At 43.3% G+C, this 12637-nt stretch overlaps 1 protein-coding gene across 1 annotated transcript; it reads left to right on the plus strand.

Annotated features, from left to right (window-relative positions):
- LOC308310252 (uncharacterized protein) lies at positions 1-11759 on the plus strand. Its single transcript, XM_080756512.1, has 13 exons — positions 1-111; positions 1146-1423; positions 1845-2077; positions 2376-2731; positions 4140-4243; positions 4373-4426; positions 5091-5258; positions 8370-8503; positions 8814-8908; positions 9174-9228; positions 9488-9661; positions 9835-10119; positions 10698-11759. The coding sequence occupies exons 2-13, from the start codon at positions 1152-1154 to the stop codon at positions 11000-11002; spliced, it is 2235 nt and encodes a 744-aa protein (XP_080612638.1). The 5' UTR covers positions 1-111; positions 1146-1151; the 3' UTR covers positions 11003-11759.
- Positions 11760-12637: the final 878 nt, after the last annotated feature.

The following is a 12637-nucleotide window of genomic DNA, read 5'->3' on the forward strand; positions in this document are numbered from 1 at the left end:
GGCGGATCACGGTATGAATGTACAACTAAGGAATGGACGCGACAGCTTTGCTTTGAACAAATAATGTTTTTTTAGATTCCCTGCTTCACCAAACGAGACAGTCTTCTGCAGGTATGTTATTAAAAGAACGGTTTATATATAAAAGACAGAGTTACACAGGCACGTACGTGTATTAGTTTATTATCACTGCGTCAAAAAAACAAAAACATTAGCCTGTGGCTAAGCGAACCTAACCTGACTCTGCCAGATGGGGGCGGTATTGATTCATAAGTTGTAAAACAAATGTGAGTCAGGTCACGGGTGTTTAATGATTGATTGATTGAAATATTTATTATCAGTTTGCAGAATTACAGTACATTTCCAGCACAACTCAATACAAAGACTGTTAACTGTGAGTGGACGACCCAATGTAGCATTACAATTGTTTACAAGAGGGTCCACCATTTGTACGTCTCTAAATGTTTTGATTAATTGAACAATTAAGGTGGACTCCGCCTTAATTGTTCAATTCATCGAAACATTTAGAGACGTACAAATATACACTTTATAGCAAAGTGACCCTTGCTCAGGAAGAGAAACGTATTCAAGTACAGTCAGTACTTGAATCTTGTAGGTTTAGTTGCTCCTTTGGTTACTTAACTTTGTTTATTACTTTAATAGACAGACGCACATGTCCCTGACGGCCTGACCCGTCTCCCTGGAACAAACGTCCCTGGCCCATTGCAGGCAGAACTGCAACCTTTTCAGAACCACCCAACATATAAAGCATATTTAAACTGGGGAGTCGGGACCCCACCACCCTGATAATCACGTAGAATTGTAAGAGTTATGAGGCATTACATTTCCACAGATAAATATTGTGAAAATAGCAGATCTACAAGCTCACACCGACCTCACAAAACGTGAGGTGTTGTGAGCTTTTACGTCTGCTCTTTTCAAAATGTTCGCATCCTCATATGTTATTATTACATAATGTAATGTAAAATGCACCAAATTTAGCAAAAATATGCACATTTTCATCTGTGGTCTCCACAATAACGGTCAACAAAACATGATGCATTACAAGAAGAAACACTTAATATACCATTATACAATATATGGTCCAGACAAGTAACAAGTTGCATTACATTTCCATGTCCTCTCAGGTGACAATGCTTCGCAGATCTAGGATCAGTGTCAGGCCAAATGTCCGGCCAAATCCATGCAGCGCAGCAGGCAGAACTGTACCGGCGCAGCCTGTGTCCCAAGATGCACCTGGACCGCAGCCCGTGTCCCAAGACACACCTGTACCCCTCCCTATTTCCCAGGAAATGCCACAGCTAAAACAGGAGGCTCGGTGTGAAATAAACGAGGACCATTCTGTGGCTGTTGTGACAGACGCCGGATCACCTGGGTCTCCGTTAGGGAAAAGCACTGTCCCAAGGTGAGTTATGCCGGAATGCTACCTGGTTGTGCGTGGGTGACGGCGACGCACAACCGAAAATGGGCGATCTACAGTCCTGCCGCGCGTCAGGCTGCGATGCGCTGTGTAGCTTATACATTTTGCTCAGGCTTTGCAAGCTAAATATAAGTGTGTTGTGTCACTATAGTGTCCTCTCATACCATTTGACTTCTAGCTTTTAATGTCTTGAATGGATTCCAATTCTCAGTCACCACAACTGATTACAGTATTATTATTTTTTATAAGAATTAACTTTGAAGAGTTTTAGGTCAAACTAGTATATAATACATGGAAGCAACTGCCATTAAAACTCTTCCTGCTCTTTCACAAATCACAGATTGGAAATAGAATTGTCATGAGATTTGCTTTAGCTTTAATCCCTGTTGTGTCTTGTCTCATTTAGGGATGCAGGTGGCGAAGGCACCTCCCCCTCAGCTGGAAGGAGGAAGCGTTTTTCCATCAAGCCCAAAGTGGCTCTGGCGCTGAACCGCGTTCGAGCCCCAAAGTCTCCGGTCAGGACGGCGGTCCCGGAAGGACCTTGTTCAGACAGCCAGGATGTGACTGCCTCCAGCCAGACTGATGCTACGCTCTCACAGGGAACCACGTCCCCACGCCAGCAGCGGATGCTCTCTGGAGGTCAGTCTGCTGCAAATTAACACATAATTACTCGTAAATCATGTTGCATGACTGTTAGACTTGTTTGCAATAAACAATAAATTCAGAAAATAGAGGAAATGGAAAGTTTGGGAAGTATACAATTAGTATATGACCTGTTTTGGCCAGAGCACATAATTCATTATTTGGAATAATTATTACGTTTGGAATTGGCCATTATCAGTCATTATTTTGTATTTTTAAGTGAATTGTCATATCTGCGATATCTGCTGAAAGACAAACATAAATGTAAACATACCAAATTCATTAATCGTGACAGGCCTCTCTGGAGGTGACACACGGCCCACAACACCCTTAGTTCCTGCAGAAGACGATAATTCAACAAACAGTTGGCTTGGAAAAAGCCAACTGTTGGAACTTTCGCCAACAAGTCAAGCCAAAGACGTTCCTCGCAAACCACCGAATCGATCATGTCCCTCAGACAAGGAGGCCATAGAGATGTCAGAGAAGGCCAAGACTCTGGTGTCAAGAACTGCTAAAGGTGGACAGCCTCCACCGCAAGACCAGTTCAGCTTAAGCAGCCTCCTGAATGATTCGTCAGACCTGCAGAAGTTGGAAAAGGCCCGCAAACTAAAAAAACTGCTCAAAAAGGAGATGAACAAGGATAAGGTTAAGGTAATGAACATTGAACATTTTGTTGGTGAAACGGTTAATTTTATATTTCATCCACCCGAAATACATTTTTGTTTATTAATTATTACCAGCTGCTGCGTATGTATGTACAGCTGGTCTATGTTCTATCTGCTTGGCTTTCACGCCCACTCGACCAATCTTTCTCATTGGCTGCCGTATTGACTGCCTATCGTCCTGATTGGCTGCCTCGTCTCTAGGCAACCAGACACTTTTCCTCTAGCCAACCTCTCAGCCAATGGGATAGCATTGCAGCAAGCAACAGCGTGCGTGCGTGCAGCTGGTAAAATATGACTACGTCATATTTATTTTAGTATTTTAATTGGTCAAACTAGCAAAAGAATATTCAATACATGTTCAGAAGCATATTCCATAAAACAGATCATTCATAAATGCAAAGGTTGGCTGCATGTAGAACAACAAGAACATACTGTAGGTTTAGATTAGAACAATATTATTAAGACATAATTTTAAATATTGTGCAAATTATTTTCATGCTGTTTCATCACAGATTAGGTCTTGGTCTAACAAACATTTTGAGATTGTATTTCACTTTAATCCACATGAAACCATGCGCCGACCAAGAGCCGAGCTGCTCGGGAGCAGTTAGTGGTTCAGTGTCTTGCTCAAGGACACTTCGACAGTAACCTGGGGGAGCCCGGGAGCAAACCAGAACCTTCTGATTTCCAAGCAGCTCCTCTATAGAGCGTCACAGTCCCTCCCCCTTTCAGAACGACGAGTGGCCAAGGAAATTATTCTCCATTCATTTTCTCCATAGGCTTTTCAAAACGTATTTATTTAAAGACCTGTTAAGCGTCGTACGAAGCCAACTCTTGTCGTGACAAATCATGACAACACACACAATATGTTGGACCAAACAAATAATTACAAAGAAGAAAAACAACAAAAAAGTGTTTTTTTCTACTTTCTAATTCTTTGTTTGCCCCGAAAAAATGTGTTTGTTGTCATGATTTGTCACGACAAGAGTTGGCTTTGTCCGCGGCGTAAACGTCTTTAAATAAATACTTTCTGAAAGGTTTATGAGGAAAATGAACGGGGATTTCTTTTCTGGATCTCTCGAGGGGGCGGGACTGCGACGCTCTTATTACCTGACTGAGCCACTGCTGCCCCCCAGAAGAAGTGAATTCAATAATAGGTTCAGTGATGCATCATGTAAAAAATTCAAAATATGTGTTATATATACAATAATGAATAGTTGCTGGGTAAACAACTGAAGTGATTTCAGGATGTCTGTTTGCGTTTACATGACCTCTGATTTAGCGTAATCATCTTGTAGTTTATTACATTATTCCAATCTACTGTACTTTATTACTGTCTACTGTATCATTCTAAACAAATTGTCATCTTGTATGTATCATCTTTGATTTTGTAGAAGAAAATGAAAAACATGACGTCAAAGTCAAAATATACCCCGGATCCTGCCAAAATGACCATGAGAGACCTCATCTACTATTTACCAGACTCTAACCCCATGAGGTAAGTGTCCAGACTGTCCACTATGGAATTATTTTTATCATGCTTCACTGCTTGCTTCTAGAAAATGTATTTCTTGAACACCGTCTTCCTGACTTGTAATTATTTGCTCTTTCTTATTTCTATCTCCAGCTCTTATTTAGCAGAGTCACAGTCAAAGAATGAGGATGAGATGGTGGTTCAACCGTAAGACCTTCTAATTTTGTCGAAGCTCAATGATTGAAACATAGGGCCGATTCATACTGCGCACGCACGCACGCACGCACGCACGCACGCACGCACGCACGCACGCACGCACACACACAAACAGACATCACACACTCACTATAAAGTCGGGTCGGGGGCCCTTCCCGAACCACCTTTATTTCTGCAACTAAATAGGACTATGAATAGGCCCATACTTCTGAAGTAAGTATAGACAACCGTAAGACTGTCAGTGCTATATCTTACCCCTTATCCCCCATTTTCTTTACTATTTTGAAATACATTTTAAAATAGCCAACATGTTTCGACTCCAAAAGAGTCTTCATCAGGGCAGGTAGGACATTTAAACCTTTACATAAGCCTGCAAGGTTGTCAAGACGGATGCCAGGTTCAATATTTGACTGGTGTACTAGTTTGTTTTTGAGGCACTGCATTGTTCTCTCTGCGCTCTACATAATTTATGTCATGTGACTAGAGCTCATGCTTACTCTGCTTTGGCACTCTTAAGAGCCCCTTCTAAATGTCTAAATTGTAACCACTTAATTACACTTAGTTGACCGGGGGGGCCCCAGGGCTCCGTACTAGTATTTCCCTTTACACCAATCTCTTTGCTAACATTGAAACTAAATCCTCCTGGATTCCGCAGGTCACCCAAGAGGGCCCCGAGCCCGGCGCTGTCGTCTCGCCAGGTGGGCGAGGACGACGACGGAGATGACGAACAGGAAGGAGAGGACGATGGAGAGGACGACGACCAGATGATGGTTCCCAGGGTGAAAGTGGCCGAGGACGGCTCGCTGATTATCGACGAGGAGAGGTCAGTGAGGTTCAATCATTGATTATATGAGTAGAACACACTGGACCAGGCTGTCTATGATGTGAGAGGAAGGGGGGCACGGTGGCACAGTCGGTAGTGCTGTCGCCTCACAGCTAGAAGGTCCTGGGTTCGATTCCCGCTGGGGGCGTGTTCCCTCCTCCATCAGTGCCCATACCCGAGGTGGGGTTGGTGAAAGGGCCTTTCTGTGTGGAGTTTGCATGTTCCCCCCTGTGTCCCCTAGGGTAGATAGTAGATCAAACATGCAGTAATCCTGGTCTCTAAACTACCTCCCCCTGGCCAAACTCTCCCCTGTCAGGAGACAAGAAGCAGCTTGGACTTCTCATGCATAGAAGGAAGCATGAGGTCAGTCCCCAGGTTGGCAGAGGAAGTGTAGCGCCCAGGATTAGATAATTGACACTGGGTGAAAAAATGGGTTACAAAATCGTGGGATGAAATGTATACATTAAAACATCCTGCTACCCCTAATAGACAGGGGGTACATAAGCACATGGCTGTTTATCCAAAATCTTTCTCCGACCGAACCACACTTTCACCACACATCTCTATATGCAAAATAAATTCGGCACGCTCCCAGAATATACATAGGCTATTTTCCAGCCGTTCAAGTGTCTTATTTACTGTTTAAATATTACTTTTGTCAAACACGCTATTCTTGCTCAACCTCAACAGCCTACGTCAAAATCGTCATGTTGGCGTCTACTACGCCAACTACGTTCACTTAACACATTGAGTACGCCAACGTGCATCAAAATAAAGGCCGCTATAGTGCCAGAGTAGTCTGATCGCTTTTACTCTGAAAGCCATGAACCGGAAATACTTTCTTAAAAAAATTGACTTGACAAAGTGAGCTCATAATCCCCGATCATCTTAATATATTTATATAAACTCCAAAAAGCGTTCATATTTTGCGGGAGAGACGGATGAGGAGCAGAAATGCAGCGCCAGCATATCGATCCATTCATCACCACGGAGAGCGCCCTGGATGAGGAGATACGAGTCATTCTTTCCGCCGCGCTAACATGGGAGTCAATGACAAGCTAATATTTGCACAGAGCGTTAGCATACGGCAAGCGAAAAGCGAAATGCCAAAAAAAAAAAAAGGAATAATTCTGAATATTATTATCTCGCCCCGCGTCGTTTGGACGTCGCTAGGACGTCCACAGACGTCTAAGGTATTACTCGTTTCTGATCCTTATGACGTTTCCAGACGTGTTTTGTACAGAATGTGTTAATGGGGCCAGTCCTTCACAGTGACACACGCGTTGGTTAGATGAACCACGCGACCGGGATGGTTTCTACCCCTCAATGTCGTGAATTTGCTGCGCCCTTCTAATGCTGCGCCACGCCTACTCTATACTGCTCCATACAGAGCGACTCGAAGTCGAACAGCAGCAGCAGCTCCGTCACAAAGCCCACAGCACTGCACAGCCCCACACCCAAATGAATCGAATGAATGAATAAGGCGCTTATATCGCCTTTGCTCAGTGGATGGGACATTTACATTAAAAGCTATCGGATGGACGCGTGGATAACGGCATGGTTGTGTGCAATCGGAGGGAAAGGTTCCATAATCCATATAACTTCCATGCTACTAGCTGCTTCAGACACAGGGGAGGGGATGGAGATGGCCCGGGTCACGGGACTCCAGTGCGAAATAGCGCTTATGCAACAATTACCCTAAAAACACAAACACCTCAACTCAATGTCATTGTCAATAAGAATTTCGAGCGAAAACATATTTTTTGGAAGGACACTTTCACCCAGTATGAAGCTAAATGTGGAAGCTGTGTGTGTCACACCAAAACTGGTGACCTATAGAATCCTGTAACGTCCTCTCGCACTGCCTGCGAGTTGGCTCCGTCTAATTAGCAAATTTAGAACTTCCTGTTTGAGAGCTATCTAATTTAAGACATCCGGTTGCCTTCAGAATAAAATAAGGTTATTTAATAATAAAGGTAATTTACATTATTAGTATTATTGTTACATTACAGTTATTGTAAAGACACACATTATGTTCCTGTGTAAAAATAAGTAATTAAATATATCTAAATGGATAAATGCTATTCACTAGAGTGCATGGACTTTATAAAGTGGAAATATTCACACTACTTTTGGATTTGCAGGCCTGGCGCCACGGGGGGGGGGGGGGAGGGGTGTTTTCCCCCCTAAATCAACCTCTCTGCCCCCTTAGATCAAAAGTGGAAAAAACTCTACAGTTACAGACAAAACAATGGTACATTTCCAGGCATTCAATTAAATTCCCTTGCTTGAAAGGAAGGAAGTAAGGATGCATCTTAATACAGGATCCAGCAGCATCTTAATGATCTCCCATCTAGAACTGGAAAAACAACATTCCTCACCTATAGGCCATCCTTGGGGTGGGGAGGGGTGCTAATGTAATTGTTGCAGTGGTCAGGGTGCTTAAGTGGGCAGCTACTGCAACTAGCCAGGGGTGCTAATGTCATTGTGCTGGGTGTGGTCAAGGTGCTTAAGTGGGCAGCTTAGCTACTGTAAAAGATGTGATCACCTGTAAACTCACTCATTTACAAACAAGCTCACATCACAACAATAATCCATGTAATAATCACAATAACAATACTAATAATAATAATCATAATAATAATAACAATAAGCTTCTTTGTAAACTCACTCATTTACAAACAAGCTCACATCAGAACAATAATGCATGTAATAATAATAACGATAATAATAATAATCATTATAAGAAAAACAACAATAACACTAACAACAGTACAGTACAGTACAGTAAAGACGTACAGTAAAGTACAGTACAGTACAGAGGACAACATTACAGTACAGTGCAATACTAAGGAGTGCATATTATATTATAATAATTTATAACCCATCCGTTACTACATGTGCAGGGCACACTACTGAGTTTAAAAACACAGCTGAAACATGAAGTGGAGTCTGTCAACTCCCGCAATTTCCTTCTTCCCATATTGCGCTGCAACGTAACTAGGATGAGCCCCCGAAGGGCGGCGAAATTCTAGTATATATAATGTGCGACGATGAGGGGAAACCCAAAGGCTTGTTTGTTTAGTGACTCTCTGCAAACTTGTGTCTCAGTTTGACAGTGGAGGTCAAAAAGGCGAAAGGACCGAACCCAGCGGATGGCAAAGACCCCGTCTTTGAACGTGGCTCCACCACCACTTACTCCAGCTTCAGGAAAGGCCACCACACTAAACCCTGGTCCACTGAAGGTACGTGCTGATTGTACTAGAATATGTTTAGGTGCACATCCACCTGCTGCTGTTATGGGTGCAACTGTCCATTGTTTTCTTGCTGATTATTCAATATTCTAGTTGTTATGGTTGCTGTGGGTTTGTCAAAATAATTCAGAAGAACAAGTCGATGGTGTCATGTTAAAATAGCTGAACTATAGTCAAGCTCACAGTGGGTTCCGTGATGTTGTGAGCAAATAGGGATAGTGTTGCAGCCGGATTGGATTTAAAAAAAGGAATGAAAATGAATCCACACCAGACTTTAACATTGTTATTTTCTTTCCATCAGAGACAGAAATGTTCTTCCTGGCGATCAGCATGGTGGGGACGGACTTTTCCATGATCTGCCAGTTGTTTCCTCACAGAGATCGAAAACAGATAAAGGTCAGTGGAGATCTGAACAATAAACGTGCCTGGATTTCTAGTGATTTTTCACCTACCTTTGAAAAATCACAGAATATTTTGCCTCTCTCCGTCATGATATCACGGATGTCATAGAATCGGAAAATAATCATGGTCTATACGCGTCAATCCCTTTGAACAATACAATGAAGCTGTGATTGAGAAGCTGTGATTGAGAACCTGCTCTGCACACATTGCCACCAATTCTTAGGTAGCATTGCGTTCATTTGAGTTTTTAACCTTTCAGCACAAGTTCAAGAAAGAGAAAAAGGAAAATTCCTGGAGGCTTGACAAGGTGTTCAGTAAGTATCTGAATCGACTGAATGTCAGACGTGCTTTTGCAACTCTTATCTCGTTCTGTTGTGGCAGGGATTTTTGTCTACGTATGCAACGTACGTATGAACCATAATTTATGTCAATGGTTTCCCAACCGGGCATCCCTATTTTGGCACAAAATGTGTTGAGCTTGTAGATCAGCTACTTTCGCTATTTGTTTTACTACTAGAAACATATTGTGTGTCTGTTAACGCCTTTAACACTATGCTGTAACGTTTCCTGTAGAAGAGACGCGTAAACTGGATATAGAGGTCTTCTCTAAGCTCCTAGACAGGGTCCTTCGAGTGCAGAAATGCAAGAAACTCAACGAGAATAAGACCTTTCCCCGCCAATGCAAGAAACCCAAGTCCTCGCCCAGCGAGGTGAAGACCACGAGGAAACGCAGCAGGAAGACCAAAGGTAACGGAAACAGTTCAACGTCACGGCACAAGTGTAAAATGGTGTAAAATGGTTTGGATTTAATTCAGTTAGGTTGTTGTTCAGATTTACAATATATGTATTTGAGTTGGAGCGAAATACTGCATGTCGTTGCAGTTTGGTTGAATAAGTATGTCCAAACTGTTAATTTTCAGGAAAGACGGCGAAGAAGAAAATGAGCGACGTAGAAGAGGAGGAGGAGGAAGAAGAGGAGAATGGAGGGGCTGACATGGAGGAGGTGGAGGGAGAGAAGGAAGTCGTCTCTGACGAGAGAGCAGCTCCTGCTTCTCCGCCAAGGACAAGGAAATGCAAGAAGGAAGACGATGACGAGTCAACCGAGAAACCCAAGGAGAATAAGACCTTTCCCCGCCAATGCAAGAAACCCAAGTCTTCGCCCAGAGAGGAAAAGACGACGAAGAAACGCAGCAGTAAGACAAAAGGTAACGGAACTAGTTGTCCACTAAGACGACGTGTGAAATGGTTTGGATTGAATTCAGTTAGGTTGGTGTTGAGATTTACAATATATCTCTGCTGTCAGGAGGAAACCTCATAACTCCAAAATGTTCATTTTTCAGGAAATGAAAAATATACATTTTTCAGGAAATGAAAAATATACATTTTTCAGGAAATTAAGAAAACCTTATATTTTTAAAACAAAGCAATACAGCCTCATCAAAGTTGGTGTTGTAACTTTATATATTGTCAATTACTTCCATGAGAGAGGGAGAGGTGGTGGAGTTGGTTTCTTTAGCAGACATTTTGATGGTCCAATGGAGTTAAGAGGTTTTGTCCAAAGCACTTTTTACTACTTTCCATTGGTTCAATATTTTTGAAACAACACGCAGACGTAAAGGGTGTTCAATAGCACTGATTTATGCCAAAAAATGAAAAACCTCAGAAATGGAGTTATGAGGTTTCCTCCCAATAGCAACAATATGTTTGTTAGTTGGAGTGAAATACTGCATGTCGTTGCAGTTTGGTTGAATAAGTCTTTTATGTCCAAACTGTTAATTTTCAGGAAAGACGGCGGAGAAGAAAATGAGCGACGTAGAAGAGGAGAATGGAGGGGCTGACATGGAGGAGGTGGAGGGAGAGAAGGAAGTCGTCTCTGACGAGAGAGCAGCTCCTGCTTCCCCGCCAAGGACAAGGAAATGCAAGAAGGAAGTCGATGACGAGTCAACCGAGAAACCCAACGAGAATAAGACCTTTCCCCGCCAATGGTTGGGGTCGTCTGTCAACCTGGGCGAGAATAAGACCTTTCCCCGCCAATGGTTGGGGTTGTATGTCAACCTGGGGACTCGCATTCAACCCGGGACGTTCTAGCTGTGAGGTGACAGCGCTACCGACTGCGCCACCTTGCCCCCCGCATTTCTTAAATCATATTGTTTTGTCATGTTACAATCATTTTTATTGATTTTATTATTGATTTGATTTTTATCACATGTTTACATGGAAGTTCTTTTTTTGTGCAAGTTGTTTTCAGGTGGGAGCAATTAAGGAGAAAACATAGGCAAGAAACGGGTCAAAGGAAAAATGTCATTAAAAGTAGCAGTATACATTAGATTATATGACTTAATTTTTTTTTTTAAAGAACCTTGTCGTTCCTGTCTTACAGCTGACTTTAGTGGTTCTACATTATATCCAAAGGATCACAGTTGCCAAGGCACTTCACCTTGATCCCGAGGATCTGTACCTCGCTTTGAATCTGGGCTGCCCGTGCGGTCCAGTCCTCCTGGGTCGTGGCCTGAGTCTCCGTCAGCTTGCGACGCTCCACATTCGACGCGGTGAGCTTGCAGCTCACGTCTCTCATCTGGAGAGAGAGAGAGAGGTCACCATTCTCGCTGCCCAGCTGCAACTCGTCAATTCTGCTCCCTATTCAGCTTGTCCAGCAGCTGATGCTTCAGTTTCTTGATTTCATGCTCTTTTTGAGCAAGCGGATCCTGGGTAGCAGCATGCTCTCTCCTCAAGGCATCCACCGTCCATAGAATCCTGGTCTTGGACAGCACCTTTCTAGCCTGATTATCATGCAGTCAACTCAGAGAGTGGGCGGGATCTTTGGGCTGGATCCAGGCTAGCACCTTTCTGCATGAGAGCTACACTATTATATACCATAATGACACAACAAAGCCTTATCTTTCCCCTTTTTCTAATTTCTTTCCTTGTCATAAGATTGTGTGTGTTAGGTTGGCGGAGGGTGTGTAGAGCACAGGATCACATTTAGATAATTGACACAGGGGTGAAAAATGGGTTACAAAATCGTGGGATTAAAATTATAATAAAATAATAAAAAGATTGTGTGTGTGTGCTCGCGCCTCGCGGCCTCGCGCACAACGCTTGTGGACGCCAGTGTTTGTTTTAACATCTAACACAACCTGTGTTAATGTAGTGGTGTAAGATCTAGAACGCATTTTGCAATTCTGTGGATACGTGTTTGATGATCACATCAACAGGGGAGGATTAGGCACTACTCTCACTCAAATGCTACAGACGCTACCTGACTGTCCCTCCCGTGAACAGTGGGTGGGTGGACGTCCAGGCCCATGAGAGCGGCACGGGCGATTTGTCGCCAGGCAACAACGTGGAGCGACCTCCCTGAGGGCTATCTGTCTGCTGTTGGAGCAGCGGTGAGTGGACTTCCAGGGGGGAGGGTGGGTGCTTTAGCTTTGTCACCCAGACAACGGTATGAGAGACTGGGAACTTTGCTTGATTTGGTGGTCCTCCCGCCTGGGACACCCACTGACTGGTTGTTGGGAGGGTTTCGGATGTTTGGGATGTCCAGAGGCGAAGTTTTGTATGGTCTGCTACGTTTGATGGCCGCCAATATGGTGGAGACGCTGAGTGACATTTACAATCGTGAAGACAAGACCATATGTTCCATGACTGTGTGATGCAATCTAAACTGCACCTATAATGTTTTATGTTCTTATGCATTTTATGTTCTTATAGTGTTGTGGACAT

This window comes from Protomyctophum bolini, assembly GCF_963924005.1.
Source record: "Protomyctophum bolini genome assembly, chromosome: 22".
Taxonomy (NCBI): Eukaryota; Metazoa; Chordata; class Actinopteri; order Myctophiformes; family Myctophidae; genus Protomyctophum; species Protomyctophum bolini.